Source organism: Lepidochelys olivacea (assembly GCF_965140295.1).
Source record: "Lepidochelys olivacea isolate rLepOli2 genome assembly, chromosome: 20".
NCBI classification, from domain to species: domain Eukaryota; kingdom Metazoa; phylum Chordata; order Testudines; family Cheloniidae; genus Lepidochelys; species Lepidochelys olivacea.
In genome coordinates, this window is record NC_140430.1 from 13,356,332 (window position 1) to 13,381,473 (window position 25,142).

At 50.7% G+C, this 25,142-nt stretch overlaps 1 protein-coding gene across 1 annotated transcript; it reads left to right on the forward strand.

Annotated features, from left to right (window-relative positions):
- Positions 1-955: 955 nt before the first annotated feature.
- On the forward strand, positions 956-12,044 carry LOC311510449 (syntaxin-binding protein 2-like; the record flags this gene model as incomplete). The annotated part of the gene is made up of 4 exons (XM_084610114.1): positions 956-1,203; positions 2,230-2,277; positions 11,271-11,428; positions 11,965-12,044. The coding sequence occupies 4 exons, from the start codon at positions 956-958 to the stop codon at positions 12,042-12,044; spliced, it is 534 nt and encodes a 177-aa protein (XP_084466240.1).
- Between the last annotated feature and the right edge of the window lie 13,098 nt (positions 12,045-25,142).

The following is a 25,142-nucleotide window of genomic DNA, read 5'->3' on the forward strand; positions in this document are numbered from 1 at the left end:
TGGCATCTCCTTAGCTGGCCTGCTCTGTGTGTGTGTATTGGAATCAGAGCTGTGAGGGTCGTGACAAAAATGAGAAGGGGGAGGATTTGTAGCATTTTGCTCATCTTAACTCTGCAGAGCCAGCCCAGCTACAGGAGGGAGAGCTCAGGTGTATTCTGCATCATCATTGTTGTTATTTATTTGTATTAGCATAGTGCCCAGGAGCCCTAGTCATGGACAAAGATCTGTTGTGCTTGGCACTGTACAGTGATTAAACAAATGCAACATTAACAGAAAGAAAAGGAGTACTTGTGGCACCTTAGAAACTAACCAATTTATTTGAGCATAAGCAGAATTAATATCATATTGCCTCTATATAAATCCACACTACATTCCTATCTTGAATACTGTGTGCAGATGTGGTCGCCCCATCTCAAAAAGATATCTTGGAAATGGAAAAGATACAGAAAGGGGCAACAAATATTATTAGGGGTATGGAACAGCTTCCTTATAAGAAGAGAGAAGACTGGGACTTTTCAGCTTGGAAAAGAGATGACTAAGGGGGTGAAAGTAACTAAGGAAGTGTTATTTCTGCTTCTCATAACACAAGAACTAGAGGTCATCAAATGAAATTAATAGGCAACAGGTTTAAAACAAACAAAAGGAAGTATTTCTTCACACAATGCACAGTCAACCTGTGGAACTCCTTGCAGAGTCCAGAGGAAGTTGTGAAAACCAAGACTATAACAGGGTTTAAAAAAGAACTAGATAAGTTCATGAATTAGTCAGGATGAGCAGGGATGCAAAACCAAGCTCTGAAGTGTACCTAGGCTCTGTTTGCCAGAAGCTGGGAATGGGCCAACACTAGGTAAGGAGGAATTCTAGGCTACCCTGAGCTGTATGGTTATGACACTATCTGACCCCCGTGCTGGATCCCAAGGCCACAGAGCCATTCAGCCAAATGGATGGTATTGAGATGGGGGACTATGACCTGTTCAAACAGGCTTTGCTGCTGAAGTTTGAACTGACCCCCGAGGCGTACAGGAAACAATTCCGGGGTGTACGCAAGACCCCAGGTGTCAGTTACAAGGAGGTCACCAATCTGCTGGGGGAATATCTCCATAGGTGGGGGAAGGGCACAGGGACCACTACCACAGCGGAGGTGTGTAACCCGGTGGGGTTGGGGCAGCTGTATGACATCTGCCCTCCAGACCTGAAGATGTGGTTAGTGGACCGGAAGGCTAAAGATCTGCGCAGTGCAGGGGCACTAGTGGATGAGTTTGTGAACAGCAGATAGGGGGCAGGAGGGAGACTGGATGGAGTGCAGGAGGATCCCTCCTTAGAGAAGCTGAGGGCCCTTGCTGGCCACAATGGTGCAGGATCCCAGGGGGAGGACCGCCGGGAGAGATTCCTGTGGGAGAAGGGATTCCTGTACCAGGAATGGGCTGGTTCAGGGCCAACTGAACCTTGGAAAGCCAGGAGGCAATTGGTGGTCCCCTAGATGTACCACCACAACATTCCCCTTTCAGGGCATCTGGCGCACCAGGCAGAGGCTGCTGCAGAACTTTTAGTGGCCCGGGGCCTTTGACGCCGTCCAACAGTATTGCAGGGCCTGGGACTCCTGCCAGAGGGTGGGGAAGGGCCAGGATAAGTGTAAAGCAGCTCTGAGACCTCTGCCCATCATAGAGGAGCCTTTCCAGAGGGTGGCCATGGACATAGTGGGGCCCCTCAGAGTGGGGTTCCCCAAGGAGGTCCTTACAGACCAGAGGTCCAACTTCATGTCAACCCTGCTCCAGTGCTTGTGGGAGAAGTGTGGGGTCCGACACACCTGGGCCTCGGCGTGTCACCCTCAGTCCAACGGGCTGGGGGAGAGGTTCAACGGGACCCTAAAGATGATGCTGAAAACCTTTATGGACCAGCACCCACAGGACTGGGAGAAGTATTTAACCCACCTGCTGCTCACATACAGGGAAGTGCCCCAGGAATCCACAGGGTTTTCCCCTTTCGAGTTGTTGTATAGGAGGAGGGTGAGGAGACCCTTCGACTTGATGAGGGACAAGTGCGGGGGGAAGGCCTCCCCCGATGGAGTATGTACTGACCTTTCTGGAAAAGCTCGCGGAGCTCATGGGCTTGGCCAGGGGAAACCTAGCCAGGGCACAGAGGAAGCAGAAGGTCTGGTACGACCGCTCAGCACGTGCCTGCTTCTAGGCTACCAGGAACCAGGAGATACTTCTCATCCCCATGAGGAAGCACAAGCTGCAAGCTGCCTGGGACGGCCCCTTCAAGGTCATCAGACAGGTTAATGAAGTGAAATATGTAGTGGAACTGTCCATCCGGGCACACCGCCACTGGGTGCACCATGTCAACATGATGAAGCCATACTGGGACAGGGAGAAGTTGGGGCTGGCTGGGTGTGGGCAGTGGGAGGAGAAGGGAGAGGATCCCCTGGTGGGACTCCTCCCTGAGGTGGGGGCTGACCCCTCGCTGGAATCAATTCTCCTCTCAGACCAGCTAACCCCTGCCCAGCAGGCAGAGATCAGAGAGGTGCTGCCTTCACACTGGCAGCTGTTCTCCAGCCGGCCTGGGCTCACTAACCTGGCTGTTCACTGGGCGGAAACAGGAGCCAATCTTCCCATCAGGTGTTCCCCATTCAGGGTCACTAGGAAAACAGCCCAGGACCTGGAGAGAGAGGTTGGAGACATGCTGGCTTTAGGGGTGATCCAGCCGTCCTCCAGCCCCTGGGCCTCTCCCATGGTGCTGGTCCCCAAGAAGGACGGGTCGATCCGGTTCTGTGTGGATATGGGAAGTTCAGTGCCATCACCGTGTCCGATACCTACCACCGATAAAATCTCTAGACAAGTTGGGGGGGCGCTGATGTGATGAAGTGGGACTGTTCTTAATGTTTCCTCTGAATAGTGTGGGGGTGCCTCAGTTTCCCTATGCAGTTCTTAAGTATCTAGGTGGTGGGATAAGGGTGTATGATCACTGCAGAGCCCTAGAGGGCAGGTGTGTGCAGGAGTCTGGACACAGAGAATGGCCGACACCCTGTTTCCTGGCCACTGATGGCCTGGGCCCTTCCCCCATGCAGGGTGAGAGCTAAAGGGTTGGAGAACAAGGGAATCAGGTGACCTCCTGGTCCGGGAAAGGAACAAAGCCCAGAAGAGGAGGGGCTGGAGGGAGTTTCAGTTTGGGGCTGGCTGGGACATGGAGTGAAGGGCAGACGTGGTTGTCTGGCTCACTGCCCCCCAAAATGGACCCAGCTGAGGGGTCCTGTTCTCTGCACCTACAAGCTCTGTTTTAGACCATGTTCCTGTCGTTTAATAAACCTCTGTTTTACTGGCTGGCTGAGAGTCACATCTGACTGCAAAGTTGGGGTGCAGGACCCTCTGGCTTCCCCAGGAGCCCCGCCTGAGCGGACTCACTGTGGGAAGCGCACGGAGGGGCAGAGGATGCTGAATGCTCCGAGGTCAGACCCAGGAAGCTGTGTGAGCTGTGTGTCCTGCAGACAGTCTGCTCACAGACAGGAGACTTCCGCAGAGTCCTGACTGGCTTCATGGGGAGCAGTTCCAGAGCATCGTCCGGGGACTCCATGACAGCTATCAAATCCCCCCTCACTCTTCTCTTCTGCAGACAAAATAACCACAGTTCCCTCAGCCTCTCCCCATAAGTCACGTGCCTCAGCTCCCTACTCATTTTCATTCTCTCTCCAATTTGTCCGCATCCTTTCTGTAGTGGGGGCCCAAAACTGGACGCAATACTCCAGATGAGGCCCTCACCAGTGCTGAATAGAGGGGAATAATCCCTTCCCTCGATCTGTGGGCAATGCTCCTACTAATGCAGCCCAATATGCTGTTAGCCTTCTTGGCAACACGGGCACACTGCTGACTCATCTCCAGCTTCTCATCTGCTGTAACCCCAGGTCCTTTTCTGCAGGTCCTTTTCACCAGTTCCTTATCCACCTTTCAATTCTCATAGTAGACCCCATCTTCTCCAATTGAACTAATAATTTCCCAATTGTATCAAATGCCTCACTGACATCCAGGTAGATTAGATCATTGGTTACCAAACTGGGGGTCACAACCTGGTTAAGTGGGGGGTCACGAGCCCCAACCCCAGCGCGCGGCTGTAAGTTGCGAGCCCCGACCCCTGCGCCAGGCTGTCAGCTCCGACCCCTGTGTGGAGCTGCGGGGCTACGAGCCCCAACCCGGGCACACGGCTGTGGGTCCCGACCCCTGTGCTAGGCTGTGAGCCCTGACCCTGGTGTGCGGCTGTGAGTCCCGACCCCGACCCCTGCGCCGGGCTGTGAGCCACGACCCCGACAGGGAATCGTGGTTGTGAGCACCGACTCCAACCCCCATACAGGGCTGCAAGCCCAGACCCCAACCCTGGCCAGGAGCGGGGCTGTGATCCCTGAGTCCGACTGCCACATGGGGTTGCAAGTCCTGACCCCAACCAGGAGTGGGGCTATGAGCCCTGAGCTGGGGCATCCAGGAGGCTGTGAGCCCCGATCCCTGTAATGGGGTTTCAGGCGGAGCCCGGCCATGCTGAGGGTTATCAGCCGAGAGCACACACAGGGTTGTCAGCCCCGAGCCCCGCCACCCTCTGTGTTTTAGTCTTAATTTAAAAGCAGTGAGTAAAGGTAAATTCATTTTAAGCCATAGGGTTTAAATTTAGTATTTAACATAGTGTTAAATATCAAAAATGTGTTTTTAATTTTTAAGGGGGGGGTCGCACTCAGAGGCTTGGTGTTCGAAAGGGGTCACCAACACAAAAAGTTTGAGAACCACTGGATTAGATCTACTGCATTTCCTTTGTCTAAAACCTCAGTTATCTTCGCAGAGAAACAGATCAGGTTGGCCTGGCAGGACCCACCGATTGTAAAACCAGGTGATATTTTATCCCAGTTACCGTTCACCTCTTTGTCCTTCATTACTTTCTCTCTCAAAATTTGTCCCAAGACCTGGCAGACAGTTGAGGTCAAATTAAAAGGCCTGTAGATACCTGGACCACGTTTTTTTCCATTTCTTAAAAATAGGAACTATATTAGCAATTCTCCACTCCCCCACCCCGAGTTTAGAGAGTCATCAGAAATCCTTGCTATTGGGCTTGCAATTCCATGTGCCAGTCCCCTTACTCTGCATGGATGGAGCTTATGGGGTGCTAGGGGCTGCAGTGAGTGGGGTGGGAGGACCCAGTAGGGGGCACTCGCCCCTTCTAGTCTGTGCCAGCCCCAGCATAGTGCTGAATTTGTGCTATTTTGGGGGTTGTAAATCTAAGCTCCTGAGCGCTTGTCACTAAGGAGCCCATGTGCAGTGCAGCCTGGTCATAGAATCATAGAATATCAGGGTTGGAAGGGAGCTCAGGAGGTCATCTAGTCCAACCCCCTGCTCAAAGCAGGGCCAGTCCCCAATTTTTGCCCCAGATCCCTAAATGGCCCCCTCAAGGATTGAACTCACAACCCTGGGTTTAGCAGGCCAATGCTCAAACCACTGAGCTATCCCTCCCCCCTGGCTCCCTGGCCCAGCTCCCCACGCTCTGTGCAGCACAGTGCAACTAGATGTGGGATTCTTCACTTGTCCTAATCTACTGTGCTGTGTGGCTGTTAAACAGCTGCTCCGTCCCACCCCAGAGGTGGCTGCATCTCAGTGCTGGGCAAAGGATCCCTGTATAAATAGCCCCTGCGCCCCACCCCAGAAGTGGCTACATCTCAACCCCAGGGATGAACTGAGTGACTGGAATACAAGTGACTCTAGTCCTGGGAGTGACCAGGGCTGCTGGGCCTCTTGCCAGGGAGGTGGGCAAGAGATTGGGGCCCTGAGGTGGTGCAAAGCCGGGGCCGAGATTCTTCTGGCCATGGGAGCCCAGTGACTCAGTCAGTGCCCTGCTCCCAGCCAGCCCTCCCCATTCACCGAGCCCTTCGTGCCAGCCATGTCGCTCTGAGGCGCAGTAGGTGCCACTCGGTAGGTCACCTACAATCACACGGTTTCTTTTCGCTGCCTCGACTGGGCAACGGGTAATGAGAGGTGGATAACGGATTCTCCAGGCCAGGACTACAGACCTGCTCCCCCGCTACGCCAGGGATGCCCCGCTGGTCCCATCTCTGCCCCAAGAGCCTCCCCCTGCAGTCCCTGGTAGGGAAGGGATTGCCCCACTGCCAGCGCCCAGCAGGCCTATGTGTGACATGAGTTTGGGGGTCTCAACCCCGTCCCTAGGGGGATGGGTCCATGCTCTTACGGGGATTAGCTGACAGCCAAGGACTGGCCAAGAGTGCCCTCCCCGCCTTCTCGGGCAGGGCAAGGGGTGGAGTACAGAGTGATCTGCTGTGGGGCCCAGGCCCTCAGTCTCTGGGACTGGCAGCACTGCCCCAGCGATGAACCTCCCCCAGGGGCAGGGAGCAGCTGCCGGGTCCAAAGCATCCCAGCAAACACTGGCCATTCGGCACCAGCCAGGGGAAGGTCTCGCACCCAGGCCATTCTGGATCAGAAGCGTGTGTGGGGAGATGGGAGCTGAACACGGACCCCTCTCCAAACTCCCAGCAGCCCCCAGGGCCTCGTCCCTGCGATCCCTCTACCGCCATGGGCACAGGGACCCTCAGCCAGCCCCCGCATAGGGCCCAACAGTGGGGAACCCAGCCCCTTACCTGGCTGGTCCCTCCCATGGCCTTGACGCTGGCCCCAGTTCAGCCCCGTTCCCCCACTCTGCAGGGCTCTGGAGAAGCCTCCACTGGCAGCTTTGCCGCTGGCGCTCTGTGGCAGCTCCTGCCGAGGCCCCAGGGCCCAGGCCGGGCAGCGCTGCCCTCCCAGAGGGCTCGTTAGCCAGGGCCATGCAGAAGCCTGGGGCCCAAAAGCCAACCATGGCTCCCCAGCCGGGAGCGGGTTTCCTTGACACCTGGGTACCCCAGGGGGCCAGATCCTAAAGAGCAGGAGGGGAAGATGCAGAAAGAGGAGAGCTGTGCCCGGGGCCGTGGAGCGGGGGGATGGGACAGAGCGACGTTTAAACCAGAGGGGTGGAGGGCGCGCCCCATCTTCCTCAGAGCCCTGGGCTGGCCTGTGCCCCCTGGCCCCAGGGGTGGGGGCTGGAAAGTGACTTGCCTTGCCCCAGAGTGCCAAGGCCACTGGCTGTACCGGAGAGACAGGGCAGCTGCAGGAAACCGCCCCCCACACCCACCCACCCCCCCAGAGCCGGGCTCCGTGGGGCCAGGATTCAGGCCTGGGGAGCTTTAGGCCTTGTGGAGGGGACTCCAGCACTGGGGAAAGGGCCAGCTCGACTGCCCCAGAGCCCAAGGCTTGCGTCACACCCCCATCCCCCACGCCAACGGCCCTGCCCTGAAGGGACCCATCTAGGGGCAGAGCAGAGCTCAGGCTCTGTAGCCCCAGCGTGCCAGTCCCACAGCTGGCAGGCAACGCGGGTGCTGTCCCAACAGGAACTGGACTGAGCCCCTCTCCACAGCCACCACCCACTGTCAGACACTGCTCCCCTGGGACAGATTCGAACCCGTGCCCCAGAGAGGAGAGACGCCCCCTACCCCCGCCAGCCCAGAATATTATTATTCACCTTACATAGCACTGTCCAGCAAAGCACTTCCCAAAGGAGGTCAGTGTCATCATCCCCACTGTACACATGGGGAAACTGAGGCAGAGGGCAGGGAAGGGATTTGCTCAAGGTCACCCAGTGGCAGAGCCAGACATAGACCTCCAGCCTGCTGCATCCCAGTTCAGTGCTTTACCCGCTAGGCCACACTGACTCCCTTGAATCATAGAATCATAGAATATCAGAGTTGGAAGGGACCTCAGGAGGTCATTTAGTCCAACCCCCTGCTCGAAGCAGGACCAATCCCCAATTAAATCATCCCAGCCAGGGCTTTGTCAAGCCTGACCTTAAAAACTTCTAAGGAAGGAGATTCTACCACCTCCCTAGGTAACGCATTCCAGTGTTTCACCACCCTCCTAGTGAAAAAGTTTTTCCTAATATCCAACCTAAACCTCCCCCACTGCAACTTGAGACCATTACTCCTTGTCCTGTCATCTTCTAAAAGAAGACTCTGTGGCCATAGCTCGGGAGCGGCTTTCCCTCCACGCACTGCCAGGGGGAGCCATGAGATGTTTAGTATTGTCTGTCCCAAGTGTGGGGAGGCACGAGCCACCCCGGATCCCACACAGGTGCCTCTGTCCAGATGGCACGAAGCCGAGTGGGCCCATCAGCTTTGGTGCCCTTCTTGCCCCCCAACATTCAGAAGTCACTAGTCAGGCCTCAAAATCATGAGATTTGCTTAAAAAATCACAAGATTTTAATATTTTTTTGCATTCTGGCGTGGCTGTGTTTGGGAGGTGCGAGGTCTGGGACTTCTCCTCCACGCCGAGGGTGGGCACTTTATCTAACGAAAGCGAAGATTCTTCGTTACTGATCCCATTCCAACTCACCCACTGCTGAGCTCACCATGCAATGATGGGCGTTGGCAATGCTGGCCATTTAAGGGTTAAAGTGTGACAGGGTGTTGGTCTACCCTGGCACTAGAAGGGCAGCAGGAAGAGCAGCAGCCCCACAATTGAGCTGCCTTGGAAATTTGGGGGTGTGTGTGGAACCCTTATGTTTTCACCCCTTGGAAAAAATTTTCAAAAGCCAAAAATGTATATGTGTGTGTGTGTGTGTGTGTGTGGTTTTTTTAATCCCCTCCCATCCACTTTCCAGTGGCAAATGAGAAAAGGACAAAGGGCAGAGAAATGGGGGAGGGAGGGGTAATTTTTTGAAGGCTTTTTTTAAATTGCTCATCAAAAACCTGAAATGTTTAGAAAGAAGCAATTTTTTTCTTCAACACTGTCAAGAAAAAGGCCAATTTACCAACAAAAAAGCTCAGGCTTTAGTTAAAAGAGGAGCGAAAGAAGCAGGGCTGAAATAGGTACAGAATATAATGAAAGGAGGGGGGTGCTCCTATTTGCCCCCCCCTTCACCTGCCCCAGTGTTACAAGAGCAATGGGACGCTCTGTGAAAGCAAATGTCAAGGGAAGTTACATAATTAGCCAGGGGAACTCACTGCCACTAGATGTCACTGACATTGCGAGCCTGGCAGGATTCAGACAAGGATGGTGGGGGGTGGGGGAGCAAGGGTGTCAGGACAGAATTTAGAAAACAGGGCACAAGGCCACTGCTGACTGTCAGGATGAGGGAGTTATGCCCCCCTCCCCCGACTGGTTATGTCATCATTAGCCACTAGAGGGGGTTCTTGCACCTTCCTCTGAAGTAGCTGGTGCTGGGGTGGCTGGCCCCATTGATCTGATTTGGGGAAGGAGGCAGCAGGGAGAGGGCAGGGTACTGGGCTAGATGGGTCCTGTGACGCTAGCAGACCAGGTGCCAGCTCATGCCCAGGCCTCACTGAACACTGACAAATGCAGAGCTTGACCCAGCCTGTGTGTTAGCCGTGTGACAACAGCTGCTGATCAGCGTGTGTGGAGTGTTTCGACTTGTGGAATTGCTTGCAGGATTGATCTCTCCCATAACCTCTGTAGCCCGTGGTATAAAGTTAGAATGAACGTTTGCATCGTAAACCTCTGTAACTGCTCTACACCACTGAGTTTGCAAGGCAGCTTGCGTCCACCTAACACTGCGTCTACACTAAAATTTGGCTCCCGCTGATGTAACTCACCTGCTTTGCTGACTTAATCATGCCACTTCCCCCAGTCAGCGTAGTTAGGTCAATGCAGTGTCAGTGTACATACTGCGTTGCTTACATCGACTGTCCCGCAATGCCCCACACTGACAGTACAATCGATACCACACACCACAGACACAAAGAGCCAGGTGTACACACACACAAGTGCTGTAACTACTGTGGCGGCTGCATGCAGGGCGATTTGATTTTGTAGTGTAGCCGTGGCCTGTGTAATTCCCCCAACAGGGGAGAAGCATGAATTAGTGTAAAGTGCTGGGCCTGCCCATTGAAACCAAACGAGCCATTGCGAAACATCTTACTGATTGCCTCTGTTGTTAGATATTTCACTGCGTGTTTGTGTGTTCTCCCTGTGTGCTGCCCCAGCTCTGTGCAGACAGCCAGCACAGCAGACCTTGAGTGAACCGCCCAATGACCACAAGATCCGTTAAGGGATGAAGGCACCTGGCCAGGTTTATTGTTGACAAGGCATGCTAATAGCACCTGGCAGATTCTACGAGGATACTCAGACACGTATGCCTGTGACAATGGACACAGCTCAGTGAATGGCAGGACTTTCCATTTCCCCCTTGGCTGGACCAACACATTCTCTCAGAGATACCCTGATACAAACAAGCTGCCCCTCTGACTTAGATACTGCCCTCTGACCTGGCTAGTTATTGTCCATTTTTTTTTGTACATGTTGGTTTGATTAAAACATTTGTATTTATTACGTTGCTATTTGACCTGAGAGCAGGAAAGGAGTATGGATGAGAGCAGGAAAGGGGCACTGAGGGCAGCCCCCTGCCGCTCCCCCCCCCACCCCCCAAATGAGGGGCCCTGGATCTGGCTGCAGGAAGTCTCCGCCCTCCTCATAATGGTGGACGGGTGGAGAGTTCACACCAGGGCACTGAGCAGCTGAGGGGGATGTGGGGAGATGGGGGGGCATCACTGGAGGAGTCAGCGTGTTCTTTGCTGGCTCCCCATGCCCCCCCCCTGGAAAGGGGGCCCCAGGCTGCTCCCCCCAGGGACTGTCAATCATTCAGTGAGGAGCCGTCCCAGCCCCTCCACCCCAATGGGGCCTGGGTTGGCCACCAGATCCAAGGTTCCTGCTGCTTGGCCCCTGCTGATCTGTCCTCCCCCCACCCCCTGCCAGGACATCATTGAGGACAAACTGGACAAGAATCTGTGGCCCTTTTTGTCAGACCCGGTCCCTACCACCAGCTCCCAGGCTGCTGTCAGGTAAGGCTGAGCCTGGCTGAGCTGTGGGTGGCAGAGCCCTGACACACACACCCCAGGGTGTAGGAGCCTCTGTGCCTGGGAGTGTGTGGTCAGGACCCTGCCCTCTACGGGGGAGGGGATGTCCAAGAGCCTGGAGCCCTGGACCCCTCTTACCATGTCCCCCGCACCCCAGCAGTCCCTCAACACCCCAGGGCCCAGGATGGAAGAAAGGGACTGGCCGAGCTTTAGACAGACCCCCAGCCCAGCGCAGGTGCCACCCTCCCCTACTCCCTCTTGCCTGCTTTGGGACTCCTGTCCCACTCCCTTGGGCAGGGCCTGGCCCCGCAGCCTCCTCCAGGCCCTGCCCTTCCATCTGGCATTCCCTCAGCGAGCCCCTGGTATCCACACTGCCCCTCTCTCCCCCCAGCGCCCGCTTTCGGCATTGGCACAAGAACAAGCCAGCGGCCGAGTACCGGACGGGCCCGCGCCTCATCATTTACGTGCTGGGTGGGGTGTCCATGTCTGAGATGCGCTGCGCCTACGAAGTGACCCCGGCCATCAAGGGCAAGTGGGAGGTGGTGATCGGTGAGTGGGGCGAGTCCTGGGGGGAAGGGCGGCTGGAATGCCCAGGTCAGGGAGAGTTGGGACCCCCTGGGAGGGGGAGACCCTAGAACTGCCTGCCCAGCACCCACAGGGCTCCCATGCTACCCTCTGTTCTCCCACACCCAGGGGCCTGGGAACAGATGTGCTTGCCCCACATGGCCTGTATCTAGCCGCCTGATCTCCTGGCCTCTGTCTCCCCCGGCCTCTCATTGCCCAGGGACCATGTGTGGGGGCCCAGTCAGACACCCCCAGTAACTCCCATAGGGATATGGCTCACCCCCTGCACACACCCCTCGAAGACCCAAGGGTGAGGAACACTGTCAGCGCGGGGATTCTTGCCTGGCTGTGCAGGGTACAGCGGCACGAGGGGTGCGGTGCCAGGCCAAGGGGGATAGGAGACAGTCCCTCGCCCCCTGCACTAGAGCAGGGTCCAGCTGCAAGGATGGGGGTGATGGTGATGCCAGCCACATACCTGCCTCACTGTGCCCACCACTGCCAACCACCTCTCTCTCCCCCAGGTTCCAGTCACATCCTGACCCCCAAGCGCTTCCTGGATGACACCCAAACCCTGAACCAGCTGGCCCCCGAGGAGGCCTAGAAGCAGCCCCCTCCCCCCAGAGACTCTGCCCCCCACAGCTCGCTGACCCCAGCTCCACCTCCTCTTCTCAACAAGGCATCTTCCCCCCTACTCTGGGCTGCGGTGTCAGTTCTTGGGCGGGGGGAGGACCCCCAGGCTGCTTGGCTGTTCAGGCAGGGGGCAGGCCAGGCTTCCTCCCGTCTTTGCAAGTCTTTGCCTCCCGTTAACAGCAGCCGGGAGGGAGGGAGAAGCTAGGAATTGCACACCCGCCCCGCAAGGCAGGTCGGTCTTTCCCAGAGGCTTGGGGAGAGGCTCTGCTTTCACTTTGGCCCGTTCGCTCCATCTGACGCTGTTGTGGGCCAGATGTAAACCAAGCTGGCTGGGTTTCAGTCCAACACTCATTGCAGGGCCTCTTGGAGAGGCACCAAGTCCCAGGGTTAAACAGGGCGCCCTGGGGCTCCCAGCTCCCTGCACAAACAGCAAAATCTCATACCCAGGGGGACTGTTCTTAATGTTTCCTCTGAATAGTGCGTGGTTCCTCGGTTTCCCTTAGGCAGTTCTTACGTATCTAGGTGGTGGGGTAAGGGTGTATGATCGTTGCAGATCCCTAGAGGGCAGGTGTGTGCAGGAGTCTGGACACAGAGAATGGCCGACACCCTGTTTCCTGGCAACTGATGGCCTGGGCCCTTCCCCCCTGCAAGGTGAGAGCTAAAGGGGTTGGAGAACAAAGGAATCAGGTGCCCTCCTGGCCGGGTAAAGGGACAAAGCCCAGAGGAGGAGGGGCTGGAGGGAGTTTCAGTCTAGGGCTGGCTGGGACATGGAGTGAAGGGCAGATGTGGTTGTCTGGCTCACTGCCCCCCAAAATGGACCCCCCAGCTGAAGGGTCCAGTTCTCTGCACCTACAAGCTCTGTATTAGACCATGTTCCTGTCATCTAATAAACCTTCTGTTTTACTGCGAGAAGCAGCGTGGGGCGAGGGATGTGCTGGCCACGGCTTCCTGCAGCCCCCGTTGGCCTGCAGTGGGGAACCGCGGTCAGTGGGATCCGCGGTCGGCCAAACCTGCGGACGCGGCCGGTAAAGAAACTGGCCCGGCCCACCAGGGGGCTTACCCTGGGGGGCTGTGTGCCAAACGTTACCGACCCCGGTGCTACAGCAATCTCCCGTACAGCAATGGCTCTTACAAGACAGAGTAAGTTAGAACAACCCAGAGTCTAAAGCTCAGGTGTATTTGAGGATCTGGGCCAGTACTTGGCTGTTTCTATAGTAATGACCCCTGAGCAAGCAGTGTAATGTACATGCTTATCACTGAGCTTGTCCAGAGGCTGCATAGAATCATAGAATATCAGGGTTGGAAGGGACCTCAGGAGGTCATCTAGTCCAACCCCCTGCTCAAAAGCAGGACCAATCCCCAGTTAAATCAGAATGACTAGATGTCCTGATGTGTAATAAAAACACTTTGAATCATAAAAAATCAACCCAGCCTACTTTACAGGGCCTGATCCTTCTCTCCCTTACAGCATCTGAGCAGTAGGAGAATGGCTAATACGGGCCAGTATTATGGTTGTTGTATTCTATTTATAAAAGTATAATACTGGCCAGTAATATAGTTACTGTATCGTGCTATAAAACAACAAAATCAATAGAAAAATAAAAAATACAAATGAATGTTTTGAATTAATTTGGGGAAAAGAATTTACAGCGCAGTACAAGGATTTAAAACATTTAAAACATTCCTTTCTTTCTCTCCAGTATTATAATCTCTCTTGTTCCAATTTTGGGTCGCAGGAGCGAGTAGTATAAAGGCCCTACCATCAATCAAACGTTAACCCCACCGCTTGACCCTGTAAGCCCTGCACACAGGTCACTGGAAGTCCCACCTCATGGGAGTATTACTTCCAGGGTCAAGGCGGACACATGTCTGGAAGCAAGGTGTGTCATGTGACCCCTGTAAGAACTCCTCCCACTGTCCTCTGCTGATCAGGATGGATTTTGCCCTGACAGGAACGACTCGAGAGAAGATTTGACCAATCAGGGGGAGTTTCGGGGTTTGTGTGACCCCTCTAAGAACTCCTCCCACTGCCCTATACCAATCAGGAAGGGTTTCAGCCGCTGGGGACCACCCCGAGAGGAGATTTGTCCAATTGGGGGGAATTCTGGGGCGGGGTGACCCGTCAGGAAGTGGCTCGTGTGACCCCTCTAAGAACTCCTCCCACCACCCTCTACCAATCGCGATGGGTTTTGGCCACAGAGGACAGCCCCGAAAGGAGATTCGACCAAAATAGGGTGGGTTCTGGGATGGGGTCAACCGCCCAGAAGAGGGTCGTGTGACCCCTCTAAGGACCCCTTCCAACGTCCTCTGCCAATCAGAGTGCAGCACCATCACCTCATAAGTCCCAGCGGTGGGAAGAGGAGGCCATCTCTTACCAAGAAGACATGTTTTAGAAATTGTGGAAAGGCTGAGAGGAAACGTGGACTCCTTTACCACTCCTGTGAGACCTTCAGACTTTGTTTTAGCCCCGAGGACCTTTGGAGTTGTGTGGAGAAAGCGCTACAGCAGCGACAGTTCTGAAGAGGATGAGAGAGAAGCCAAGGGGATTCCTTTGGCCCAGCCATTGATGGATATGCCAGAATCCGACCCTGAAGCCCAACTGCTCATGAGACACCCCCATGAGCATGGTGGCCTCTCGTCATCCGCCACCCTGGAGGAGGAAGGCCATCATGGCGTGGGGGAGGCACTGGCAGACAAGGTGAATGGAAAAGACGTAGCTCAGGTAAATGAATGATTAAGAAGCGACGGTCGATGATTGGGTGTAATGGGGTTAGGAACCAGGGGTTGTGTAAATCTAAAAACAAGCAGTGGGAACTTACGCTTGTTTCTTGTCTGAAAATCTCTCGACAGCTTGACGATGCCTTTCTCGAGGACCCGGAGGCCCTGGACGGCGTTGCATCAAACAGCGAAGGTGAACCAGGCCCGCCTTGTTTTTGCTCAACGCCGCTAGAAACTGTTGAAGATGACTCCGAGGAGGACGGCTATGAGGAGTTTAGGAGAGGCTTGGCATGGAACTCGCTGAGCCAGTGCCACGTCACGAGCGTAAAAATGTTATGCGGACTATTGTACACGTTGCTGTTTATGCTGTTCTTCATCACTGTCTTAGGGAAAAGCTTTTTGAAAATGGTGAGGGCTGTGTCATAAATGCCCCAGCCCAATGGCACCATGCCTGTGTGACTTGGACTTCAATGGATAGAAACTGCAAGCTCTGGGGCCTGTGTGCTGAGCTATGTTTGGAAAGCTTATTGAACACTATTATTGCCATAGGTTATGTTATGCAACATCTGTGCCTAACCCAAGAACATTTAGCGCAAGCGGTGACCTTGAGAAATGCTGTGCAATTCAGTGGAGACCCTGACCGTGTTTTAAAGAAAATGTCCAAAATGGAAGATGCCTGCTTACAGCGTTACATTGACCGTCTGGTCCACACAAAAACTGACAGAACCCTGCTTAAGAAAAAGACTATTTGTAAGAAATCTAAAAGGATTAATTGAGAGAATGATGAGGGGACAAACATGCAATATCAAACTTGGTCACTGTACATTTTAAAAAATTGAATGAAAAGGGCTTTGTGATTATCTGTGTTTCTGTTAGAAGGTCTCTGGCCCTTAAGTGAGCTAAAAGTTTTAATGGAGATCTGGGTTTGTTTTCAAGAAGCTGTATGACTTTTAAATTGAAAAAAATGGTTTGTGAGAACCTAGCTCTTGTGTCTTTGTGTAAAAGAGACCCATTTACAGCAACAAACTGTGAAGTGGGAGGGGAACAAATCCTAAAAATGTGTTTACAGTGTAACCCTTCTGCCCATCAGAGTTGGCAACAACAGGGGTCTAGGTTCAGTATCTAGGAGTTCCATTCCAGTAACACAATGCAAAACCAGGTCAAGCCCCCACCAGTGGGGCACTGAAGCTCCCCTACGACAAGTTGAAATCACTGAATACTGTGTTAAGTAGTAGGGGGCCTCAGAGCTGGGGCACCATGAACCCAAAGTGAATTCAGCTCTGTAGTCTGTAACCAAACTCCTAATAGAATTAAAATTCTCTCTGATATTACATAATGGAGAGAAGGTACAATTGGTGTTTGGGGTCCTCAGAAGGGGGCTCACACCACTAGGCACAAACCTCCATCCTCAAACTCTCTCAATTCACTGGCTTTTGCAATCCTTGTCCCTTGCCTAGCGAGTGCTACTTAGTTGATGGTGAGTCCCTCCGTCATAAAAGGCCAAGTACAGTTCCACTGTCCTTGGTTCACATAATCAGGATAACGACACTTTATTCTTCCTGCCCCAATAACAGAGACACTGGGGATCCCACAGCAGCCAAAGTGACCGTTTGGGCTCTTGTGGGCTCATGCTAGGCGGGGTGGGTGTGCCTGTGCAAACGAGATCAGCTCCTGAAGTCCTTTTCCACAACTCACCACCAGATGTCAGGGTAGAGCTCATCCTGCCTCTGCTTACAACACGAAAACAAAACAGGGATGGTTCAGACATGTGTTTGAGTACAACAGAGTTGCCTCATCCTGTTGAACTGAATGGTTTTAACCACACCCCCACTGAATAGTGAAGGTAACTGTGATTCCTTACCCTTGTTGCTATAGGGATAAATTTGATGGGTGTGCACCCATAGTAAGGGAGGTGGGTGGGTGAGTTCGGATTAATATGAAATGAAATAAAACCTCAGGAATTTGCAGATGCTATTGGGCAGTTTAAATATAATCCCTGGAGTTGGTAGAGCACTACTGGACAGTGAAAATGACCCAGGAATTGGCAGAACTCTACTGGACAGTTTAAAGGACCCAGGAACTGGCAGAACTCTACTGGACAGTTTAAATATGACCCAGGAGTGGTTTTGAATGCTATGGGTCACTCTTTCTAGCAATTCAAAGCCATTAAAAGTTTAAAATACTATATTTACCAAAAAAACCCAAAACAACCAACCAAAAAGCCCCACCACACACATTAATAATCAAGGTGGGCCATTTCCAGCACAAATCCAGGTTTCCTTACAATGTAAGTGATCACTTTAGATAAGCTATTACCAACAGGAGAGTGGGTTTGTTTTTCTTTGGGGGGGGAGAAAACCTGGATTTGTGCTGGAAATGGCCCACCTTGATTATCATACACATTGTAAGGAGAGCGATCACTTTAGATAAGCTATTACCAACAGGAGAGTAGGGTGTGGGGAGAGAAAACCCTTTGTAGTGATAAACACTCATTTTTTCATGGTTTGTGTGTATAAAAACATCTTCTGTATTTTCCACGGTATGCATCCGATGAAGTGAGCTGTAGCTCACGAAAGCTTATGCTCAAATAAATTGGTTAGTCACTAAGGTGCCACTAGTACTCCTTTTCTTTTTGTGTTTTAAACTCTCTCTCTCTCTCTCTCTCTGTGTAAAAAAAACATAGGTGGGTTTTTTTAAAGTATATGGCTGCAAACTGATAGTAATGGTGTGTTTCAAACTAACAGGGTGTTTTTTTACTGTGCAAAATGTGTTTTAAACTGGATTTTAAATGTTGATTTTAAAAGCAGTTTGGTTTTTATTTTGCAAAATGAGGTGTATTTAAAAAAAATGTTTGCGGGTTTGTTGTTTTTTGTTTTAAAGTGGTAGAAATAAACTCAAAACTCCTGTTTGTTGTGCAGCCTGAAATGGATTATTTTGTTTGAAAGCTCTGACTTTTTAAATAGAAAAACACCCTAATGAATATTTTATTTTTAACTTTACAAGACAGTTTCATGTGATTTATAATAATCATCATCATCATCATATTGTCTGCTCCACCGTACGGTGAAAACATGAGAGACCCTTAGACCAGAGCGTAAACAAGCTTAAAAGAAAAAGAAAAGAGACAGCTGAAAAGAAAAATTCCCCAGATGGATGGATGAAGCCCAGTAAATATATTGTGTTTGTGAGGTTATGAGGTTTTGTATTTTAAGTAAATACATCGGTGTGGGTGAGAAAGATGGTAAAGTTAAGTTTTGTAATATGTCCCTTCCCCCCTAATCGGGAATGTGCAGTTCTCCTGACAATGCTGTAGTCAAAGCTACAGGGACACCTCCACCAGACCAGCCAAAGAACCAGAAATCTGCTTTGAGACCTTTAACAACTCAAAACAGCACAAGAGTGCAGATGAAGCATCAGGACAGTCCAAACCTCAATTACGTCAAAGCCAAGGACAAAACAAAAAACTCTGGTGAAAACCAACCACGCAAACACAACACCAGTTCCTCAGCGGCCACCTCCACACCAAGCCCTGAGAAAACCGTGAGTGAAAACGCCCACCTACGATGCTTCGTTCAGAAGACTGAGGGACGTTGTATCCTCGGGGGTTCTAAAAGAACGGCATTCTAAAAAGGTTTGGGGAAAATATGATGCCTCGTTCAGAATACCGGTGAATGGTGTATCTTCAGGGGGTCTAAAAGAACGGAGGGCTGGAAAGCACATCAACAAAGCAAAAGCTTTGGTGGGTGACTTTTTGAAAAATATTTCAATTTTTGGCTCTGCGCAGGCGTGACTAGTCGTGGAAAGGGGCACCCGCAAGGATACACATCAGCTCAGGTGTAAACAAAAGGGGGGATAGCGCTTGGTGGACAAACAAATGGCTGCCAAAAAGTTCCAGGCCAGGATCGCTGTAAAAATTTTAAAAAGAGCTAAAGAGGTAATGGGGAGGGGGGACAAAAAGAGATGCCCTCGACTGGAGGCTCTCAAACTGGCATGTCTGAAAATGGGGAGGTGGAATCAGACTCTCACACAGAGTCTGGTTTAGAAAATTCCCCAGAGGGCTCTCTAGAATGATGGGTCCCCATCTTCTCCCGATGACCCTCACGGAGGCGCCTCGGAGTCTGACTCTCAAATAGCATCTGATGTAGAAGATGCCGCTGATGGTCCCGTAAAGGAACCCCCAAGTAACCCTGAAAATGCAGAGGTGTGTATGGAGACAGTGAGAAGTTGGCAACGTGAATTACCTACATTTGGGGGGTCCGTGTATTGTGAGGAATTTCATTTTGTCAATCTTGAGCGAATAAATTCAGCTCAGCAGGTTGTTGAAGCCATACACAGGGGGATACAGTTAGTTCTCGATGATGTTAATGGTAGGGTAGGCCCTGATGATTATGTTCAGTTACATTTAGAGAGCTGTAATTTAACTAAGCCGTTGTTTTTGGTCTGAAGAACTAGGGATGAGCTGTCTGCTGAGGATTTCTTCAATCAGACCTCAAAGCTGCCACAGAGCAATAAAGTTGCATGTCAATGGGACATTGCACCTCGTTGTGACAGTTGTAAAAAAACAGGGGTGGGGACCGCTCATAGAGTTTTAAATTCTATCCTCAGTAGTCAAATAATCCATAAAAAAGAGACAATGTTTAGTAGACCTGACTTACACGGGTACCCATCTGTGTTTTGAACGTGGACTCTTGGCTGTCATGTCCGACCATAAACCTACGGACGCGGAATCGTTAGCGGGGGCAAGAAAGTTGCATGAGAAACTGGGCTGGTCAGATCAAAAAAAGATTATGCTCAGTGATGTAGCAATGTCTGAACAGCATTTAGGAGTCAACATACAGGTGGTGCTGTATGTGGCGAAAGGGGCTTTTTTAAAACGGGGGGGGGCAGTTTACCCCAAGACTTATTTCATCCTGTTGCACGATGAGCATTACTAGGGGGTTCTGGTTGTGAAAAAGTTGTTTGGAGCAAAAAATTATGGTGAGTTTTGCCCCACGGTGCACAGTCACGGCCACTCTTGCAGGTCCAGCTGCTGCCTCTGCTTGAGCATAACATGCTCAGACAGCGTGGACGTGCAGCTGAGGTCTCCTCGCTGTAGACTGTATTGTCAGTCCAGAGAGCGTTTAGACAGACACATCGACTGGGCGTCGACAGAACAAGTTGAATGCCTGTCTAAAACGTTGTGCGATAAGGGTCAGTCTTACGTGGACAAGTGGCACAGGTGTAAAGGGAGGCGCTATAAGCGGGGTCAGGCTTTGATCGCTGGTGATGTAGACGGTCACCTCGGTTTTATGGACAGCCTTAGAAAGCCTGAATCCTCAGAAAAGTGTATTTGTTATGATTCTGAATACACATAGGAGACTGGGTTGCACACTCCCAATTACATATTTGCTATGTCCCTCAAGCTGGAAAAGTCCTGGGAATTTAAGGGTGATGAGTGTCTTTCTGTGTTTGTTCAGACCTTTATTGGCAAAGAGTTCCGGGTCTACACGTTCCAGGCGCACAATTCCAAAGGTTACGATGCATACTTCATCATTAGACAGTTAATGAAGGAAAAGATGTGCCTAGAACTGATCACTCAGGGTAGTAAAGTAATGTGTGTGGAAGGTAAGGTCCTGGGCATTCGTTTTATAGACTCTTTAAACTTCTTGCCCATGAAGCTTGGTAAGCTCCCGCAGGTGATGGGGTTTGAAGGGTGCAAAGGGTATTTTCCACATTGTTTGAACACTTTAGAAAATCAAAATGACGTGGGGCCTATGCCCGATGTGGAGCACTATGGTGTAGAAAGCATGATGCCCAGGGAAAAAGCAGAGTTTCTCGACTGGTAGCAGGCCCACAGGTAGGAGACGTTTGACTTGCAGAAAGAGCTCGTGTATTACTGTCAGCAGGATGTCAAAATTTTGAGACAGCCTTGTATCCTCTACAGAAAAGAGATTATGAAAAAGATGGAGAAGGGAGATCTAGTAGAGAGAGAACCTGGTAAATTCACCAAGATAAAACTCTGTATAGATCCATTCTGGTACATAACACTGGCATCTGTCTGCATGGCTATGTACAGATTTATGTTTTTGGAGCCTAACACAGTAGCTCTTCTCCCTCCAGACAATGATCACAGGCAGGAAAAAGATATTCGACCCCATCTGTTCAGTAGCTGTTGAATACCTCTCACAAAGAAACTATACAAATACGTCATGCTTTACAGGGTGGGGAACTACAGGTAGGCTCCTACTCTTTAGACGGTTATGCCAGTGTTGACAGGGTACACACAGCCTTAGAGTTTAACGGGTGTTCTTTTCCATGCTTGTGCCACCTGTCATTGTGAAAAAGCACAAAACCCTATGACGGGGACAACTTTTGGGTTTCTTTATTACAAGACGCAGCTCAAGACCGACTATCTGAAACAACTTGGTTTTGTAGTGAGGACTCTTTGGGAGCAAGAGTGGGAAGTGATGAAAGAAACAGACAGGGAGGCCAGTTGCCCTAGCCTCTCGTGCCTAGGGATGCTCTTTTTGGGGGAAGGACAAACGCTATGCACCTATATTACAAACTTCACTCCAGGGAAGAAATCCACTATTATGATTTTACCAGCTTCTACCCTTTTGTAAAGAAAACCAAAGAATACCCTCTCGAACACTCCGATATAGTTTATGACAAATTTGGACCCCTTGCAAATTATTTTGGAATTGCAAAAGTTAAAGTGTACCCCACACAAGGGTTCTTTTTCCCATTGTTACCTGTCAGAGTGGGTGGCAAGCTTATGTTCCCGCTATGCCGAACCTGTGCGGAAACCGAGCAGCGGGAGATGTGCATCCATACTGACGAGGAGAGGGCCATCCTGGGGACTTGGTGCACGGTGGAATTGAACGCGGCCATAGCAAAGGGGTACGCGGTGGCAAAAATATATGAAATCTGGCTTTTTAATGAAAAATCTGATGTACTCTGAAAAGACTTCATCAAATGACACCTCCACCGGAAACAAGAGGCTTCAGGGTACCCCAGCTGGTGCACAGACGAAGAAAAACAAAATAAGTACATGAACGATTTCTACCAGAAAGAAGGCGTGCGTTTGTGCCAACACGAGATCAGGTTTAACCCCGCTAAATGCCAAATCGCTAAACTCTTTCTAAATTCCCTCACGAGTGAGATCCCGCCAGATCAACACATCACCGAGTTTGTGTCGGCAGGCCCGAAAACATACGGGTATAAGCTGTCGGGAGGAAAGGCCTGTATGAAAGTCAAAGGTATTACCCTGAACTTGGCAAACTCTCAATAGATCAACTTTGACAGTTTGAAAGATCTAGTCCTGGACTATTGCACGGGCCTGCGAGAAAACACCTCAAAAAAGAGAGAGGTGCAGCAGCCCTCTATCATAAGGAACAAAAATCAGTGGTAAATAGAGACCAAAACCCTTAAGAAAACACAGAAAATCATTTACAACAAGAGGGTCCTAGGAGAAGGGTTTAAAACCCTGCCCTACAGATTTTAAAATGGATACGAGGTGGAAACACCCCTTTTCTGCAATTCTCGCGGGGCCTAGCAACTGTGGGAAAAGTTACTTTATAAAAAATGTGTTGGATAATGCCAAACAAAACATTGTCTGTTATGCCTGAGAATATTGGATAACCTGGCTATAAAAAGCATTGCAAGATACACATGTCTGGGCTTGTTGAAACACATTTTGAGCAAGGCTAGGCATGCCCAAGAATTTAAATGTATTTTTTACAAAATTCATCGCCATCTGGTCGTTTTGCACTAAGTCATTAGAATACAATTTTAAAATCCGGTCAAAAGATAAACACTTGCTCCGATGATGTAAGAAAAACACTCGGTGATAGTCGCAGGCGACAGAGCGGGGGTCTTGTAATTGTCTATTGTGAAACACAATGCCTGTGGCATTTTTGTTTAAAAATTTCATAATGCTTTTAGGAAACAACATGCTCTTTGGGGGGGTGCCCGTATGAGTCTAAAAGCTCTCCACGTTACGCTCCGCCAGACACAAGGCAAGCCAGTGTTCACCAGGTTGGTTGTGTGGATGTGCAATACAAACCTAGGGGTCTCTGAGACAGCTTGTCGCCAGGGAGCCAAATCACAAGGGAACACATCTAAGAAATTCTTTTTTGTGTATGGCACCTTGATAAGACACACGAGAGCTGCACGGTGTCCATGTTCACATATAGTCAAGCAGAACGTCTCTCCTCTGATTTCTCTCTATGATGTTGTCAAAAACCCCATGCACGATCAGATTGACGGTGATGGTTAAAGCCTTCCCAAAACGTATTTCTGCTCTCAGGTTCCCGGTTTTAATCAGGGAATAGCCATCGGCGCATTCCTGGTCGGGAGACAGGTCAAAGGCAAACAAGATGTAACTCTGTGGAAACTTCTCATGGTCGATTAACAGAGAACAATCTGTCATGTGTTTACCAGCGTCTGTACCAGATTCATGTATTCTCTCACGCAGCATCCTGCCTCCAAGTCTGGTTGCAGAGGCTTGGTTGGTATCTGTTCACCAGCCACATACAAGGCCACAAAATTAATATCATAATGTTTAAAATGAAAGGGATTTTTCGTGTAACTTCCACTCAAGGCATAGGACAAACCCTAGGACAAGCATTTTGGGTAACTGTCCCAAAAAACAGGTTCTCCTGGTTATTGACCCTGCTGCCCACGGGGATGCTGAACACTTTCATTCCCACGCGGTCCACGGGATATTTAGCATTTGTGGTAAGCAGGGACTCCGCGAGCCCCAGACGAACGCTCAGGGCCATCCGTACTTTCTTCACAAAAAGCGATGCTGATACAATGCGCAATTTAAAGCCTTCGGCTGCACTGCCCATTAAACAGAAAGTGTCTTTACTGCGCGTCAGTTTAATTTTCACATCCACTCCGTTCAACAAATGAGACGTATCTGTTCTGATCTGTCTTTATTTCAATGGTAATGGTATCGATGTGGTGTTTTCTGACAGGAACGTGATGAGGTTTATCGTAGGTGATGGTGACAAACTCATTGTTCCTTCCTCAGACAGGGACACAGCATAACAGGGGAACAGAAAAGTCCCTCACAAACTGGTGTTCTACAATAACTGTGTGCAGATACAAGGACTTAACCCCCCCTGTGATGTCTGCCCAGAAGGGGAATTTTTGGACGCTGCGCTTGGGGCCCAAACCTAGAATGTTAGCTAGCTCCCTGCTGGTAGAAAACATAAAAGGAAAATCAGCGGATTTAAGGCTAACTTTTCTACCCACAGGGTCATAGTTCATGACCACCTCAGGCGGTGGGGGAGGACGAGCCACGGTACTGTTCATATGATCCAATCATTCGGGTATGGATGAGTAATAACCTCGTCGTAGGATAAAACTCTAGGCCATATCTTCAAAGGTGATTTCAAAAGGGGTGTTCTCGCGGATAGTGTTCCAGCTGTGTGGGTGTTGTATTTCCACTAACCCCACCTTCCAGGCACCCGGGAGACCCAAGGGCTTAATTAGCTGTATTGTAAAGTTCGAGCTGGTGTTTTGAGGAAAAACTGCAGAGCTGGCATTGCTGGGCAAAGTCATGTAACACCTGCCATTGCTCATTTTTCTCTCCCTCGGTCTTTGCAGGAGGAATCTTTTTGTTTGTTTGTGTCTAAACGTCAGAATTGAGAAGCTTCCACCCAGCTGGTAAACTTATCGTCCCCGTCCCCCCGGCAAACCATTTCACCAGTAGCTGCTTTTTTCTCCCTTTTCCTTTCTCCGCTAGAACTTTTTCGATCCGGCAAATCCTGTCTCCTTTGGGGTTTACTTTTTGTAAATCTTCAGGGTAAAAAGATCCAGTAACTGTCTCACCCTCGTAATCTTTTAATCGGTATACAGGTCTCTGGCTCCTGGTTAAGGCTTCATCCACTATAAATATCTCATTGGTAAACGTCTGTTCACAACCTTTTTCAAAAGCTCCTTTGGTTTTAGAGAGAGTCTCACGTGGTCGCCTTTTCTAAAAGGGGCAACAACCGGTTTTATTTTAAAACCATCTCGATCAACCAGTGTCCATATCTTCAGAGAATTGGAAGGGTTAACATCAGCGGGTCTGGTACGTAGAATTCTGTAAAAGCTCTGGTTGTAACTCTTCATAAAGTCAGGTAACAGGTCAAGGTGGCGAAAGGCGTTATGGGCTGTAAAATATCGCCACATCCTCCGCATCTTTTTCAAGTTCTGTTAAATCGCTCCACAACCCCTGCTTTGACTTCATTGTCAGTAACAAAAAGCGTTAACGCTGTGCCGTTTCAACAATCTGCTAAAAGGTCTGTTTCAAAATTCTTTCCACCGATTAGTTTGTCATTTTTGAGGCACGCGACCTTGGCTAAAAATAGCTTTAAAGGCC